At 39.3% G+C, this 18,054-nt stretch overlaps 1 protein-coding gene across 4 annotated transcripts in view; it reads left to right on the plus strand.

Annotated features, from left to right (window-relative positions):
* The window catches only part of NAALADL2 (N-acetylated alpha-linked acidic dipeptidase like 2), a 477,589-nt gene that overhangs the window by 260,671 nt on the left and 198,864 nt on the right, over positions 1-18,054 (plus strand). For all 4 annotated transcript variants that reach the window (XM_063339333.1, XM_063339332.1, XM_063339330.1 and 1 more), the window contains one exon: positions 13,282-13,401. In XM_063339333.1, coding sequence (XP_063195403.1) covers positions 13,282-13,401 — 120 coding nt within the window. The remainder of the gene's footprint in view (positions 1-13,281; positions 13,402-18,054) is intronic.

The following is an 18,054-nucleotide window of genomic DNA, read 5'->3' on the forward strand; positions in this document are numbered from 1 at the left end:
CTCTATCTACCAATATAACTTTTACAGTCAATATTTGACAACATTTTTTTGAATCTTAAAAATTTATTTCTTCTAATATAACAATATCAGCTTATTGAATGCTTTTCTACAGGACTCTTTTTTTTCCTCATTGTTAAAATCTTTTTAATATTTTGAAATTAAAGTAACATTGAAAAATCCAAAACAAGTCTGAAGATTTCCTGGCTGTGTTAAGAAGTGCTACTATGAAGTCCAAATACAATCTTCTAAAATGGCCACTTTGAAAGAGTGTAAATAAGTTCTTACTAGAAAAGAAAAGTACGTGACAGGTTTTGAATGTGATCTGAACTAGTTGAGGCTAACGCTGCCATGATATGAATAATTTGGTAAGGACAGATTTTAACGGCTTGTCTGACTTCTTTGTTGAAGAATTTTGGTGTAAAAGAGCAAAGGATGGACCTCTCTAGAGACTGCTTTGAGGACTGCTATAAACCTGGACACGGAGCCTTCATAGTAAGAAAGACCAAAAAGTGAAGGCGGCCTCTCTGAGAAAACCCTTTGAAGCAAATGTCCTTTGAAAGCCTTTCAGAGCAGGATGAAAAACTCTGCAGCTGTGATACAGCTAGTTGAAAAAGAAAAATAAAAATACAAGAACTGAATTCTTAAAAATGTAAAGAAGAATAAAATAAATATATTTTAAAAAGACGCGGTTACTAACCATAGGTAAGGCTGAATTTGGTATCCCGGTGCGGTTGCCAGAAGTGCATTGGGTGCGTATGTGAACTGTCAAAATGCCAGCGCCTGTTCTCTGGCTGGACTAAAAGGTCCTGAGAAAAAGCTTTTGTTTAGATTTTTACTTTTAAGCTGGTTGGAAACACAGCACTTCTGACTGTGCCCACCAGTTACAATCCCAGGAAAGAACTATCTTTATAAATAATAAATAAATAAAATCAGTGCAAACTAAACAAAGCTGAATTCTAGCTTTTTCTAGAATTAGGCATTCCGTGTTTTTTCTGTCTAATATGCTGTGTGTTCCGCTAAATACAAATAAATCTCATGTCTAACACCTCATGTAATGAATATTAGTTACTGTGTTTATCTCATTCATTAAAAGGGCCTTAATGTGAATTAGCCATGAGATACATCAGTTCTATTCTCATAATTATTTATTAAGTTCCTGCGCTCTGCGGTTCAAAGAGAAGGTGACTAATCAATCACCAGCTTGTGACGGGCCCAAGAGTAGGTGTGTGTGAGAAAGAAGATGCTTCAAGGAATTTATCTTCCTTCCGCTGAATTATGTTGCCGTATAGAGTTAGTCTTGTCTCCTGGAAGATTCACAGCTTGGCACCGGTGGCTTTGAGGGGCAGACAGAGGTGAATGAGGGTAGCAGAGGTCTGGCAGCGGCTTCCACTACTAGAGAGCAAAGCTGCTTAAACATGCAAGAGAGCTCCTGCTGCGGTGTCATCCGGGAGAGGTGTTCCTGCCGCTGCAGGTCACTGCTTGCCAGGCACGGTCTTTACTTGGGGAGTATTTTAGAGGATGAAGTAGTATGAAAAGCTAGAAACTGCGTTACTGCAAAAGAATCACTATATCGTTCTTCTAGTCAAAATTTTTATTCCGAATTTTTTTTTCCTGTCTTTGTCCATGTTGTCCTTTCATCCATAAAACTTTGACATCTTAAGGCTAAAAGAAAATATTCCACTCATGTAATGAAACAAACTAAAAGTCTAGACTGAGAAATCGTATCAGCATGGGCAGTGTTGGGCTCTGGATCCGATGGGTAACACTGACTCTTTCGGTTCAGGTCTTTCCCTGATGAGTTTATGGCTGCTGTCTTGATGCCTATAAAGTTGCTCTGCCTGAAATAAACTTTCATAATTTTTAACTTTTCTCTGCGGACAATGAAAATAATTTCTTCGCAAAATATAGTGTTTGTAAAGCGGGGACCAAAAATGTAAAAACAAATGAAGACGTATGGAGGGAGCCTCTTCAGTAGATGATACAACTAGTGAATATTTTTAATGATGAGCGTTGTGCATTCTTTGTCTTGTCTGTTGAATTTAGTCTCTTGTGTTTGTTGAAATTCAGGAAAGGGACCATTTGAAGGTGGACCGTTAAGGAAATTTCTGGTCGGATCAGAACGGATGAGAGCGCATACTGTCTTCCCTGATGCTAGTTTCGTTGTTGGTTGTTCAGCATCCCGGGGAGGAGAGGTTGTAACGAGGGAAGAGACAGAATTGAGTGCAGACTCCTGTAGTAACTGACAGTTCTGTAATAATGTCCCTAACTGCTTTTGTTGAAAACTGTACCATAAAGTACTATTGCTACGATAATTCTGAGCACTTCTCTTCTGCTGTAAGGAGGCTGACCTGGATTCCAGGCTGTGTGGGAGATGAGGGAAGCTCTGTTCAGGTCCAGTCCCAGAGCTCTGGCCGAACTGCAGTGATGGAGAAGCTTTTGCATTATCGGTGAAATCAGCTGTATCGTGTCAGAGGTCAGATTACTCCTTCTTCCCCATCAAGTTGTCCAGATTCTGGTATCCTTTCAGGCTTTGCTGTACATTTTAGATAATGTCAATATTTTTCCGTCTTTCCTTTTGAGATACAGTTTAAGGAGTGGCGCTGTACAAGGTGAACAATTCCTTGGGCCCTTTTATAAAAAAGAAACAGTTTCGGTCTTTTGTACGGATCTCCAGGTTTTTCCATTCCTGCTGAGAGTACAGGAACCAAGTTCACAAATTCTTTGTGGTGTTCCTGCCAACACTTAACAGAGACAAATGATCACAATTTTAAATTTGAATGTGCAGTTTGGCACAATTCAGGAAAACCATCACCCTAACCTTTGGAAGGACTTAGGAGAAAGGCGAGCTACTGATAATGCTATAGCAAGGAGAGCTGGCAGGGCCCTATCCTGAACTTCCATTCAATCCGTGCTGTTCTTCATAAAAATAAAATATTTTGAACGTTTGTTATTTTTGAAAGAAAAGATAAATGGTGCTGCCGTATAGAAACTTTTAGAGGACTAAGCGGTGCACAATACAGTATCACAATTAATGACCAAATGGCAATTCCAAAATATCATGGGCATTTTTAAAAACAAAATTTGAAAGTCTGGAACAACAAAGAACTGGGTTTTCTTCCTGGTATGATTTTACCTGAACCACACACTGCATGTCTTTTGTAAGATAAGTCCTTTTTCTGTAATGTTAGGTGATGGAAAAATGCAAATATGTACTTGTTTAATCACATGGAACTGTGCTGTTCGTACATACAGCCTTCTTTATCTTTGTCTTGCTCAATCATTTGGGCCACTTGAATTCATTCTTGCTCTAGTATATTCCCTATTTTCATTCGTGTCCTTTCATTCAAACGTATTTGTAATTTTAGAATGTATTTTCCCCCAGTCCTTTTTCTGAAGAGGTAATTCAGAGACCTGTACGTCTGCGTAACGACTTAAAATGAGAGAATTCACATCAGATTGGAAAGACGTCGTTTTCCTTTTCACAACTGGTTGTTTGCTTCTCCGGGTTTGATAAAATGCCGCTGTACCCTCAGGTTTTGTTCACAGCACTGTGTGGTTGGGCATCTCTCTGGTGGTGTTCAAGTGCGTGATGTTTGGCCAAGCAAGGGCTATGAGCACTCTGTGAAAGAGCATTTATTATACTCTGGAAAATAGTGTTCTCACTGACATTTCTGCAAGTTCAAGTGTTCTCTCGATGCAGTGGGTGACCTCCTCTTGTACATGCGCGTGATAATCTGCATCTTTGAGGTTGATGGCCATTTTATCTTTCTGTATTTATGTACTTGAATAACAACAACTTTTTTTTTTATGTGTTTGCATAGCAAGCGTGCATAGAAATACAGCCAGCCTACGTATTTCAGTACATTGTGCGTGCACTAGTATGAGAGTTGATGTGGAAACAGGCTTCTCATCCCATGAAAATAGTATTGTTTCAAAATGTGTTTAAAATTGTGGCAAAAATTAGAAACCTGGAAGTTATAAGGCTATTTTCTAGGTATTTCTGTTTTAACACAGCCAGACTAACTCTATAAATGAAGCAGTTGAACTAAGTTGAAACTCTACTCTCTAGGAAATTAAGATATCAAATGTATTATAGTTATAATGAAATATTTCCATTTTATTTCGAAAGAATCAAAAGCACTTCCATGTGACATTTCAGTTGACGCGCATTCTGTCTTTGAGAGACAATGTTTGCATTTGCAGGACGTTGTTCTTACGGCCTGTGGTTTCAGACAGGAGATTGCTTTCCTTCTCTGGATGCGTAGGTGCAAACTGCTGTTTCACTGGTTTTCACGTTGAGCCTTTGAACGGCTTTTTCCATTCTCCTGCCCAGCTGAGATGGAGAGATGGATCCTTCCCTACAATGGCTGGCAGTTCCTGCTGCAGCCTGCAGAACCGATTCGTGTATAAAGTGCTTCCAGGCACCTTCTGTAAGGTACAGGCAGCCTCTCTAAAGACTTAATGGCTGTAGCTGCTAGAGGAGGGAATGCCTGGGTTTGATTCCATACGTGACGAAAAGGCCGTTGAAGGAGGACAGTCTGCACCTCCAGATGTTTTGCTTTCGTTCCTCCGTGTCACTGCAGTCCCGCATTGAGAATTTGTTGAGTTCTGACACAGTGGGACAGGATTCTGACATAAAGCCATTTCAGTGAAAATTTCCAGGCCAGGTTTAAATCCCACCATTATCGTTTACTGTGTACATACGTAGCTTATGATTTGTTTTTTAAGATGTCACAGTACAGCTGAACGGTTGTGTTTGTTTTGTTTAGTTTATCCTCAGTCTGTAATTTGTAAATGTATATTTGCATGAATAATTACCCCGAGTGAGCTAAAGGAAGTAGGCTGGCAAATACAGAGTGCTCTTTCTGCTTAGGAAAGGGTGATCAATGTGACTTTATGCTTTAGAGACTAATGCTACTAAATATCTTTGCAAGTAACTCTTACAAAGAGGAGGATATAAATAATACTAAAAGCACATAAGAAAGAATCATTAGAATTTAAAGTTTTGTCACTAGTGAGCTTTGTGAGATGACAAATAATCAGCATCACTTAACGAAAGTTTAAAATAATAAAATTTCTGATAGGATTTTTGGCCTCAAATTGGTATCGTGTCCTTTAGTGTTTTAGAATTAAAATGACGTTCTTAGAGGCTTTAAAATAAATAAACATCAATTTAATATGGCTGAAGAGAAGAATGTTTCATTTCAGAATACCTGACAAACTAGGTTTGCATTTACATCTAATTGGAAAAGATGAAAAAACTAGGTTTGTTGATTGGATATCTCACTGGATATCATGGAGTTATACTCAAATATTAGTTTTGCCTTCTGCTTAAGGGAAACTGGAAGAACGTGATTGGGGACAGAGGGGGAGGGAAGTATGAATGAACTAAAAGAGGGAAAAATAAAGTTGAAAATAGATATAAAAGGAGGAGTCAGCGGGATGAGTGTTATCAACAGGGAACTGAGCCATGTCAGCCGAGATTTATCTGGGGCTCTGTAACCATAAAACACAGAAGAGGTTCTTTTCTGTAGGCTATAAAAAGGCTTCGATCTTAATTCAGTCTCCCTGGGAGTTTGTAAGGAAAAAACCCCAAACTGCTATAAGCTGTAAAAAGCAAGCAAGGAAACAAGTTAAACCTCGGTTTCTTTCTAAAAAGGATACTGGAGCAGCAAAAGCAACCTGTAGGAGAAGCTTGGGCAGAGCCCTGCCTGGAATGGAGCTGTGTTAGGGGGCAGAGGGGGTGGGGGAAAAGACAGGGGTAAAACCTGTCTGGGACTGAATTTGGTCTGCAAGGCCCAACTCCCTCAAACTGCGGTTAAGGGACATCTTTTAAAATTCTTTTTCTTTGGTACAACTTACAGTTCTAGCTGCCATTGTAATGCAATTATATGTAGTAGAAGCCGGGCACAAAGAATCCTTTTTGACTGTAAGCCGACACCGCGAGTCACGTTGAATTATTCTGGAATTTTATTGTATGAGTAGGAATATTGAAGGGAAAAAAAGAAAACCCCTGTAGAATAGGTGCTAACAACCACGAAGAAAAAAGCATCATGAATCTGTTTGAAGAGTGTTTGTAGGTAAAAACCACTAGTGATTTACTGACCAGTTAGTTTTTTAGTGACCCCACACACTCCTATCTTGCTATGTGGAGCAATATCCAAGTTCTGTGATTTAAATCTGCCCAGACATTGTTGGTCGGGTGCATCTCTTAATATTGTAATGGGGCAAAATCAGCTTCAGTTAATCCAGAGCTGTAATGATTTGCTTTTTTGGGCTCAGACAGCGTGTTCAAATCCACATGGCACAAATCATCTCTTTTTGGCTGGCCTCAGACGGTTGCTTGGAAATACATAAGGTTATTATTTTTCAAGGCATAAGATTATTTTTCTTGTTCCAGTTTTCTAATAAGACATAAGAAGAAGCTCGAGGATAGGGAATCCTGTGCTACTAGAAACAGAGTCTGACTAAGTAGAGTCCACATTTGGCCAAGAAAGTAGGGGAATTTCCTTTCAAGTATTGCAGTTTAGACATTCATTCACAGGAAATCACAGAGGCATTTCCGTGTAATTACCCCAAATTTATCCACAAGATTTCTCAGACATTTCGGGAATGGCCAAGTGTCATAGGACACACAAAACACTGTAGGTAATATTTGCTACCAGAAGACAGCGTGCTTGGATTTTGAGGCCTGCCACAAGGCCCTACACCAAATTTTTCATAAAGAAATTAGAAAGTGGAAAGCTCACCAGGGGATTTCAAAGATAGTGTTATTTTGAAATTGTTGTGAGCAATGGAGTAGGATGTTAGCATGAAAACTGAGTTCTAAAGAAAGGAGTTTTTGTTTTAGAGCAATAGCAGCTCTAAAAGAAATTATTCTTTCATGGGAAGAAACCCCCAGGAAGTCTTCTCTTAAAAATTACTCTCAAATTCTTTCCTGCTTTGTTTCTGTCTTGTGTCTGACTTGTCTTTATTTAACTAAAAGTTGAATTATACCCTTGGTCATGCGTTCTCAGGTCTTTTCCTCCTCTGATAATGCTGAGCCTAGCAATATTGAACAAAATAAAACTTACTGCACTTGCACTTGGCTTCAGCGTGTCCTAACCACGAAGGAACAGACTGACTGATCCCACGCATTCCGGGTGCCGTGACTGTAGAAGAAATCAATAGTTGGGCACGTTACTTTCTTAGTTGAACCTTCAGCACTCTATTTGAACTAGAGGCAGCCTTCGGATGCGTGCCACAAAAGACCAGGCTGGACGGGGCTTGGAGCAACCTGGTCTAGTGGGAGGTGGCCCTGCCCAGGGCAGGGGGTTGGAACTAGCTGATCCTTAAGGTCCCTTCCAACCCAAACCGTTCTGTGATTCTGTGAAAACCTGCAAACACAGAAGGTGTCTGTCTCTGTCCCTCTTCTTGTCTGGAACCAAGTGAAGGACAAAGTTTGAAAGATAACTGTGAATATTAGTATGTCTGTAGAAATACAGTAAGTATATGAAGGATGGCTGTGGCTGTTGACTTTGTCTCTGGTGTGCTTGGCAGGACAGGGAAGGAGGGTTGGGTGATGGCAATCCCAGGGAGACAGCTGTGGGGCCCTGATTACCAGAGGGATGCATTTGGCTGAAAGAGTAGCAGCAGCTCCTGTCAGAAAGCGTAGCAGGGTTTACACCAACACATGATTTGGCATTCTTGGGCGCCACTCCGTTATCTCCCCTTTTCTTTCTTCCTTTTCTCTAATTTTAGAGAAGAGCTGGCTTTATGTTTGCGGCTTTCTCTGCGTTTGTTGATGTCCAGCTTTGATCTACAGCCAGCTTGAGTTTACTTTTATGCTCTGCTGAATGCTGCCTTCAGCCTCAATTTCAGAGCTGTGCAAATAAATTATAGTGAAGTGTTTAATTAAAGTTAGCCTCACGTCCCGATTGCAGACTGCCGTCTTCTCAGATACAATTTGCAAATATATTTTCGAGTTTTTACTTAAGGCAGGATGACTAGTTGAAGGTTATTTACTTGTGATTGATCATGCATTGAATGTTTCTGTTCCCTTTTTTGCGTGAACAACCTGAAAATAGTAGCTGAATGTTGAAGGAGACATAAAGGGCATTGACTTGAATGAAAGAAGCAGATGTAGTAATCCTGAACAGTCGTGGAACAGAGGGGTTGATATTTCTAGAATTACATATGTGCATTCTGGAGAAATTGTCTTAATTCTAAGGAATAAGCAATCCTAAATATATCGTATACATAGCATTCAATATTGAGTTTTTTTCAAGACTTGGAGTTTCTTTAGGTCATCCATTTCTGCCACTGGTGGGTAGGTCAGACCTGTCAGGAACACGAGTTTGACTGTGCTGCTGAACACTTTCACAGCCGCAGCGTCTACGGTCCTGACCTCACGAATAGTTTGTGTAGAAGCTGCTCATTAATATGAGTCAACAGGTTGGTGTTTGATAAAACATACCCATAATTTGAGGTTACTGAACTGTGGCACTAACAACAGGTAACATTAAGAGGAGACGATTTTTCACCACAGCCGTTCTAAATGCTACTTTTGGTTTTGGCATAAGTTTACTCCTTTTAGATAAGATTTCTTTGAGATTACTCACTACTGAGCTTAATGTATTCTCTTAAGAAATAATAGTAAAATTATTTGCTTGGGTATGGTGCTTTTCCACCCTGGGATTCCCAGCCTTGGTAGCTAGAGCAGATGCTCTAAGAGCTACCTTCTTATCTGCACTGACTCCGTCTGCACTTTGGTGGTTGTGAGAAACATCCCTTCCTGGCTGTACTGCCTTTGAGTTTGGGGTTTTTTTGCCTGTGGGTTTTTCCCTTCATCTTTTTCCTGCCTTGTGTGTCGCTGGAAAATCAGCCACCATCGGGCTCTTAGCCAGTGTATCGGATGCAGATGTATAATGCCGTATTAAATTCCTTTCCTCATACAAATCAACTGAATGATAACAATGTAATATGACAAATATATTTCCATTATTATTTTTGATCCGTTTAACTTATCTTTTTTTTTTTTTTAAATTGCCTCAGCATTTGCAAGGAAAGGAAAGTTTTAAAATAGTATTCAGCATCTTCAAGACCCCAGCTGCTGCCTACTTCATACAGTTATTAATACTTTTCCAAGACCTGTCTTACACTTTTCATCCATGACTGAATGAAATATGCTGCTTTATTCTCTTTCATTTTGGAGATAAGTAGAACAAATTGCCAAAAGATTCTTGATTGTGTCAATTGTGGCATTTTCAGAGTGCTTGTTTTTTCTGGTTTGGGGGGGATTTTATCATAGTTTTTAAGATAGAGTGTTTACAACTCATTGAGCATCATCTTGGGACTTAGAAACTAATAATAAGTCTAACATAAAATAATTACTTCTTCTAAAAATGTTTGTTTTATTACCTACCCCTACTTCATTTCATGCATGGGGGAATACTACTGAACTCCATGTTGCACATTGCAATTTGTTCCTAAATAGTCGTATCTTTCAAACAGCATAGCGTGAAACAATTCGAAGAGCAAGTACCTGATTCACATGGCTAAAACAACTCATTCTTTAGCAGTTTCCCAGTTTCAGGGTAAGAGGATTTACCCTTTTCTATCTGAACCCAGTACACAAATGCTCTTTTTCAGCATCTGATAAAAGGATGAGTTCTCTTTTGGTTTTGAACAGAATTATCCTACCAAAGGAAAGTAGTTTATCAAATACGGGTCATTGCGGGTGGGGAATTTTGCTTTTTTTAAAATTTGGAATGTATAAAATGAGGATTATGTCATGTAAGCATTTCTAAAAAATAAAAAAGAAGGAATAGAGAAATTAATCTTTATTCATTTTTGGAGCTGTTAGGAACGTTGTGACTAAAAGAGCACCGTGCAATATAAATAGACTGTTGACTTCTCAGTGGATTATTGAGAGGGTAGCACTCTTTGAATTCAACAGGATTCTTTAACATTATTTTAAAGGTGTATTTTTTCAATATTTCTTATTTTATCCTAGAAGTGTAGGGTCCAATTAGTTGAGCCCCAGTGTATTAAATAAAAACAAACCTGACTAAGCTAGTGTTGCTGTACTACATTTGACGAGATGTTGTTATTAAGCAGGGCAAAATATTTTGCCTTTTATTACAAATTTTACTAAGGTATTCAAGTGTAGAAGAAAGGAAGGAGCAGGAATAATTTTTAAAATAATTTTTAGAATTTAATGTTTCGCTATTAGTTTCTAGATTGTACTGCCAAAACGTTACGACTTTGTTCTAAACTCCTCCAGTGGGTTATTGACTCTGGGAGAGGAGGAGCCATGTGTAGTTTTACTCGAAAAGATTTTTTTTTTCCTTTTTTTTTTTTTTGTCATTTTAACCAAAGTTAGATCTGAGATTAGCCGTGCAAACTTCCAGCTGCTAGGCTAGGTGTGATGTTACCAGGATGTGATAACGTACTTTGGTAGACGCATGCGATATTTTTACCCACGGTTCCTAAAAAGGTAAAATTAAGGGTCAGAGATTTGCGATGAGAAGAGACCGACTTCGAAGTTACAGTGAAATGTAAGTGTGCAAGTGCCCCTACGGTTGGACAGTAACAAGAGGCTTAGGTCATACTTATTTTTAGGCAAGTGCAAAAAGGGGAGACTTCTAATATATTGAGCTTTGACACATCCTTCATGTGGAAGATGTGCAATGAAAGCAGAGGTAACTCTTTGTTAGATTACACCCAGCTGCTTTTTCATTATGTAATGACTTCTTACATGTACTCTCAATGTATGAAGGTATTTAATAGCTTTGGCATTGGGGCTTACTTTTAACATTTGGAGCAAAGAACGTGGTTTGCAGAGTGTTTGGGGCAGCAGGGAGTCAAGTTCTGGTTCTCACATAATTAAAAAATGAGCTGTGCCTTTGTAGGGCCTTTTATTCAGCTCGTTGTTGAGCTCGTATGTTGCCTGGGAAAGACCGGTGAGTAGCTCTTGAAGATGCAGTTTGCATCCATAAATTAACTAAGAAACATCCAAGGGCAGTTGCTAAATGCATTAATAATTGTGCAAACATGTAGTTGTGTTGTTGACGGAGCGGCGGATAGCACCCTGGAGGAGCAGCTAGCAGAAACGACGGGAAGAGAAGCAGCACATGAATGTAGATGGGCAGGGATGGCATTTTCACGCAGGCGTACTGTAGAAGCAAATGGTTCGATACTTCGTTATGTTATATCTTTGTGTATTGATTTTGCCTCGGGAAAATTCAGTGTAGTTTCTCTCACGCAAATGATGAAAGCTCTGATTTTTGGTTTGCTTGAGGGTAAGTGGGAAAGATATTGGGTCCAAAGGAATTAGATTAGAGGTCTCCCCAGAAATCAGCCTAGATATAGCCTCTCAAGCCGTAGGACTTTTGATACTCTAATATTGCGCAGAAGTGTATCCATTGACATGTCTGTAGGTACAAATAAAAATAAAGCTGAGATCTACAGAATGAGGTAAAATTTGTGTGAACTTCAAGGAAGTACAGCGGTTAATACCCTTTCCTCGTTTGAGGTGATCTCTTCATGACCAGGGGCATCAGATTAGGTAAAATGTAAAATAGCTTCTGTTAGTATAAATCTTCTTCACTTGATTTGATCATACTTCTCACGTATGATGGTCACATAGGAAAAAAATTTGTATTGGATTTCAGCCTGTAGTCACCATTTGAATTTTCTTACAAAATAGTTTTCAAGTTCTTTAAATATTAAAACCCCCACATATTTCAGAAGACACTGTATGAGGTGCAAGATTTTCTGTTCCTACGTTTCAGTATTTGGTGTTAAATCTGATGTTTCCCTGTTTCAGAAGCGTTTTATAACTTTGGCTGACCTTTCTCAACACTTGGTTTATACAGCACTGATGACATGTTAGAGACTTAGAAACCTGCTAACTTTAAAATTTAAAAGAATACATTTAAGGAGACAGGAACCTTGGCAAAATTTTTGTATGATTTCAACTTAAATGTTGAGGTGCAAACTCAGACAAAATATTCAGATACAGTTCTATAAGGATAAACACTTTCCTGAAATACTTGTGTTCAGGAATCAAGTAAAATTTCACACATCCTACGTATCCAGAACAACTGTTGGTGGAATTTAAACGGTTTGGGTAGAGATGCCCAAAATCAGAACTGTCGCCTTTGGCCATGAGTCCATGCCTAAGCTACCAAAACTGAACTGAAAGAGAAACTTTGCCATCTTGTACTGCTCCTCTTATTTTAATTTTTAAACACTCATGTAATATTCTTGTGTCTTCGTGTATTTGTGTTTTATGTGAACTCTCTGTGTAGGGATTTAGAGGTTCCCAAATGTCCTTGGTGGTGTCCTGAGAGCTTCATGACATTCTAAAATAACAGTGTACAAGACTGATGATCTTCGTAGTTGGTCTTCACTGGAATTTATTGCTATGAATGTGTGAGAAAGATGCCCTTGGTCATTCTTAAATTATATATATGTATATAAAATACATATTTTTATATATATATCTAAAATCCTTGAAAGCACATCTTGAAGTGTTTCTCCATCACTACCAATGCTTGACGCTTAATAATAACTTAGACCTTTACTCCGTATTCTTGCAACGTCCTAACTGAAGAGCTGAAGATCTTCATGCTCTAAACACTTTTAATTTAGCTGGCAATAATTTAAAAATATGTATTAAGAGAAAATTTTACATGTGAGAGCAGTGTAGTTTGTTATCACTGTGGTTATCTGAGTGTAATACTCGGATAACTGATGGATTATAAGGAAATACTTCAGCAGTTCAGGTAAGGCTGCTTAGGAATCATATAAGAGCACATAATAAAACTGCATGTTGGTAGAGTATGTATTATCTGTATGATTTTGTAAGTGACCAGTATAATCATTCACTCATTTTCTGAAATGCTTTACAAGATTCTGATTCCTTTTAAGAAAAAAAAAAAAATAGAAGTGAATTGGTATCCATTACATGGTTTTAAATATATTCCTGTAGGTAACGAAGGGAAATTCTCATCACAGCCAGCGCCACTTCTTAAAACCGCTGGCAAAAAAGCATTGGGTTTTTGTCACAGCTGTTGAATTGTGAATGAAAACTGGAAAGATATAACTCTCTCTGTCAGATTGAATTCTCAAGGTCTTTGTTATTACAGGTATTCCCGATTAGGAGGTGGGGGTAAGGTAATTGCAGAACTCTGCTCAGGTGCTGGTACTTACGCAAACAACTTTGTTTCTGTGGAAGGAGCACCCTCAAGGATGCGTGATAATAGTTATAGCCTGAACTTTGTCTTCTCTTTGCAGGCAGAACTTGTTGATATACAGTACGGGACCGTGGAAGACTTGATCCGGATTCAAGCCATTACAAATGTGACCAAAAAAATTGCACTTCTGAAGCTAGGACAATCACCTTTGCTCTATAAGGTTAGTCAAATGCTTGTTGCACTTCTGCCGAATTATTTATTTGGGTTTTTTCAGTTTCAAAATACCAAAACATGAACTGTCTCATTCTGTCCCCAAAAGTCAGGATTTACTGGTGTTCAGATTCTTCCTTAATACTAGCCACTTTGATCTGCGGCACCTTTTATGTCCTACGGTTATTTAGTTTGCTGCGTATCTTACAGTGCCCCAGTAGTAGGCCAGATTTTCTCCGGGTGTACTATAAGCCTTTTGGCAAATAGGTAAATCCTTAAAAGAAATAATAAAGCATAAGGTGGGGGAAAAAAAGGCAACTGAGATCAGGAATAGTTGGATCCGTGTCTGCTAAAAATGTACATGTAACACTGCACCGAAATCTTTTGTTTATGAATAAATGTGTGTAGTAGGTGGCTGTGGGCCATTGGTTGAGCGCGCTGGGAGAGGAGGCAGAGCACGGGATGTGCTCACCTGGCATCAGGCTTCTCCTGGTCTTTCCAGCCCCGCTGGGCTGTGTCTGAAGCTCAGCGCGTTGGGCCTTGCTGCAGGTGTGCCGCTGCCAGCACTGAGGTTGCGAGGTAGTAACCAGTAGTTTAGGGATTTGTTTAAGAAATGACATTGTAACTTGATTTTATCGTGATCTAACATAGCCTTGCTCTGTGGAGAATTTGTCTTTGCACCTTGGTTCTTTCTGCGGTCCGTACCACCTCAGAGGGGAGTAGGGGACTGACAGTTGGAAAAGAATATTAAGTTCTGTGGTGTTTTCTGCTCTGTAAAATGGGTAAGCATAGAATAGAACCATAGAACTGTCTAGGTTGGAAGGGACCTTTCAGATCGAGTCCAACCATCAACCTAACACTGCCAAGTCCACCACTAAACCCTGTCCCTCAGCACCACATCTGCCTGTGTTTTAAATACCTCCAGGGACGGTGATTCCACCACTGCCCTGGGCAGCCTGGTCCAATGTTTGATAACCCTTTTGGTGTAGAAGTTTTTCCTAATATCCAATCTAAACCTTCCCTGGCCCAACTTGAGGCCGTTTCCTCTTGTCCCATCGCCTGTTCCTTGGGAGAAGAGACTGACTCCCCCCGGCTACCCCCTCCTTTCAGGGAGCTGTAGGGAGCGAGAAGGTCTCCCCTCAGCCTCCTCTTCTCCAGGCTGAACACCCCCAGCTCCCTCAGCCGCTCCTCACAGGACTTGTTCTCTAGCAGACTACTCTGAGATACACAGATAGACATTTATTCCCCTTCCCATTAATGATCAGTCACTCCTGCAAAACCACTAGGATTTACTGGACTACGGATGGGTTACCACCAGTTTAGAACAAGAATCATGTTTTTCTTCTGCTCACTCCTTCCTCCTTTGGTTGCAATTATGCGTGGAGAGGGATGTGCGTAGGTGTGTGTGTCCGTTCTTTCTCCTCCAGCGCCCGTGCTGGCAGAGAGCGCAGAGATGGAGCTCACCAATCCACTTGTTCATTAGACATAATAGACTCAACATAGAAATCACATTTACACTCTAAATGTCAAGCAACTGCCATCTATTGCAAATATTTTATAAACAAAAAGGCTGTTTTGCCTTTCAGAAAATACACTAGCCCAATAAATATTTAAACAATTCATTCCCAATTCCCAAAAGCAATTATAAAAGAAGAGTAACTCCAGATCTTATAATTAAGAGAATCAGGATCTGCTCCATCAGCTATAGAAAGCACAGTCGGGACCACAACACAGGTTCAGAAAATAACCATTTAATATTTTTTTTTCTATGGGAATAATATTTGTCTCAATAAAAATTCCGTTTTCAACTGAGTAGCTTTAGCTGTTTATTTGAATTATTTAGATGCAATCTAATTACGCCTGTGAAAGGTCAGTTATCATTGTTGGAACTTGGCTGTTGTGCATCATTTCCACCGATAGATCTTACACTGCGTTTCACCACTAACTGTCAAAACCAATGAAATAGCAATTTGGGCTCATAAAGTAGGAATTTGATAAAGATGCAAAGTTTGTAATAGCATTCTCTAAAGTGTCTACGAGATGGACTTTTTACTGATTTAATTTGTGTTCTTCTAAGCACTTACTATGTCTAAATTAGCAAATAGTGCAGCCCGAAGGAGCAGGGAAAAAGAATTGGAGCTGAGAACAGGGCGCATCTCAGGGACTTTTAGTTTGGGCTGGTTGTAGTCTGGTCCCAAGAATTAAACGCCAATTGGTGGCTGAGGTGTATTAGCCACGAATTAGCCACATACCACATTTTGGTGCTCATCTGCTATTCCAAAAGAACCCATTTTGCACATTCCGAGTGCAAATTACACAATATGAGCCTATGTGTGGTATGATCAGGAGATGGACTTTGAACGTGCGTGCGCGGGATCTGAGCTAAAAATACAACTGCCCAAACCTACTTTCTGTGTTCTGCTCACACAGGTGGGAAGTTTGCCCTTTATTTGTTCTGTCTTCTTTTTGAGGTTGTAAACTGTCTTTTTTTTTTTTAGAATATAAATTGTGTTTCTTTGGCTGCGAAATAATTGTAAGCTATTAACAGTACGAGAAAATATGTAGGCAGATATCAGAAATAGAGTCGTCTTTCATAAGGAACCTTTGAAATGGAAGAGAAAGATTGCCTTAAACAGCAAGTCGTGCTGGTTTAAATGAGCCCAATATCTCGCTACTGAATCCACATTTTGTGTCTGTTTTTCCCCCTAATGTTTATGTTTCTGTACTTACTGAGTCTCATATTTCTGTTTCAGCAGATGCTTCCCTCTGCCTATATTTTCCTTATCTCAGTCTTCCACGTGCTTGGTTTTACATCACATTAAAACAGAACACTAGTTCATAACAGACCTGTCACTATATATATATATATTTTTTTTTTACTGTTTTTCTTTCTAGATTTCTGTATTTAACTTGTGTTTTTCACATTTTAATGTTCTTTAATTTCTCATTGTTATTACTTTATATTATACAAGTATCTCACTCTGGCTTTGTGTCCAAACCGGGACATAGATCCTGCACCAAGGTTTCATCTTCATAACCGAGTTTCTGATCACGTCTCTGTTTTTCAGCTTTGCATTTTCCCTCGCGTGGGTATGCTTTTTGCCTCTCTCTCTTTTACTGCTGTCATCAACTGCTGTTTTTCATGTGGTTTTTCTATTTTCCCCTTTTGTGTTTTTAATTTGCCTTTTTTTTTTTTTTTTTTTAAAAAAAATCTCAACTGTTCTTTCTCTCCATGTTGAGTCCATTGGAAAAAGCCTGAAAGAAATAATAAACTGCTGCTGGCAGAAAACTCACCATGAAAACTGAACAACATTTCTTTGGTCTTTACATCACACGAAGAGAAAGAAGTATGTGCTGGTAGAAAACAGCTTGATGTACAAGGGGATAATTTATAGAAATAAGCCCAAGTGATGGGAATTTGACTATTTGGAAAAATAATTGTATTACTGACAATAGTTTTGCTGTAGAAGTTTGGTTTGGTATTTTATGGGGATTGGGTAGGGTACAAAATTTGGGGGAGGATCAAGGTTGGAAATAAATTGGAGCTTCTACCTTCAGTCTTTCAGACTAGGGCCATCTCTCATGTCTTTAGACACACTGAAAACACCAGACAGGGTTCAGAGCTCGGAGCAACTTGGAACCGGAATGTACAGGGAATTTGGAGATATACAGAAAAGCCTGAAGTTAATGTGCTGTTAGAATATGCAGTTGAATCATTTCATGTGGTTAATTCCAATAGAATTTCGTAAGGTTCATAAATTTAAGCTGCTTTGCGAGAACAAAATTTGTAGAAATCTGACCTTAGGTTATTTTTGTAATTGAGTATGATTTTCAGATTTTACTGGGAGTGTTGTATTTCTGTTCCACTGAAACAGAACGTAGTATCTGAGCAGGGCGGGAGGGGCAGCAGCTCTGGCAGCGGGCACATTGCCTAGAGGATCGGCAGAGCCACACAGACACATCTCCGTCCTTTAAGCTGGACCTTTTCAAATAAAGAGTATGTTGCTATAGCCATGTGTAAGTCGTACATAAAAAAAGAACGAACATGGACCCTACCTTTATAGCAGGGCAAAGTATCAAAAAGAGCATTGACTCTGGGGGGAAAAAAACCCAGGTAGAGCTTGCGTTGCTGTGATAAAAAGAATAGGTAAAAAAGGGATATGTATTAAGTGCGTATAAATCAGAGTGGAGATTTAGAAAGGGGTTTAACCATTGACATGGCACTATTAAGATCAGTAAGGGAGCAAGACTATGTAGCCTACTATAAAATTAATATTAAAAGTGGGAGAAAAGAATGGTAGAAATGCTTCAAGGGCTGGAGCAAGTTGCAGTATGGCAAAGGCAGAGTAATTATCAAATGCAGCGGAAAGGTTTAGGAATTTAATACTCCCAGCACCTGGCGTGACGGTTGCTTGTACCAGCCCAGCTAAACGAGTGGACTGAGGAGTGAGGCGCATGGGGAGTGATGCATTGACCTGGCATGGCCATGATGCTGGTAATCTCTGTCTCTTTACCCAGAATAATTCACAGTCCTGAATAACTGACAGAATAAAAAACTTTAAACTACTATGGCTACTCCTTGTGACTAGTTTGAGAGAATTCTAGGAGCTGGATTGTTTCTGAATAAAGAGGGGACTGGATTAAGAAGCAAAACTTTCCTGAG

Source organism: Chroicocephalus ridibundus, chromosome 6 (assembly GCF_963924245.1).
Source record: "Chroicocephalus ridibundus chromosome 6, bChrRid1.1, whole genome shotgun sequence".
Classification (NCBI taxonomy): Eukaryota; Metazoa; Chordata; class Aves; order Charadriiformes; family Laridae; genus Chroicocephalus; species Chroicocephalus ridibundus.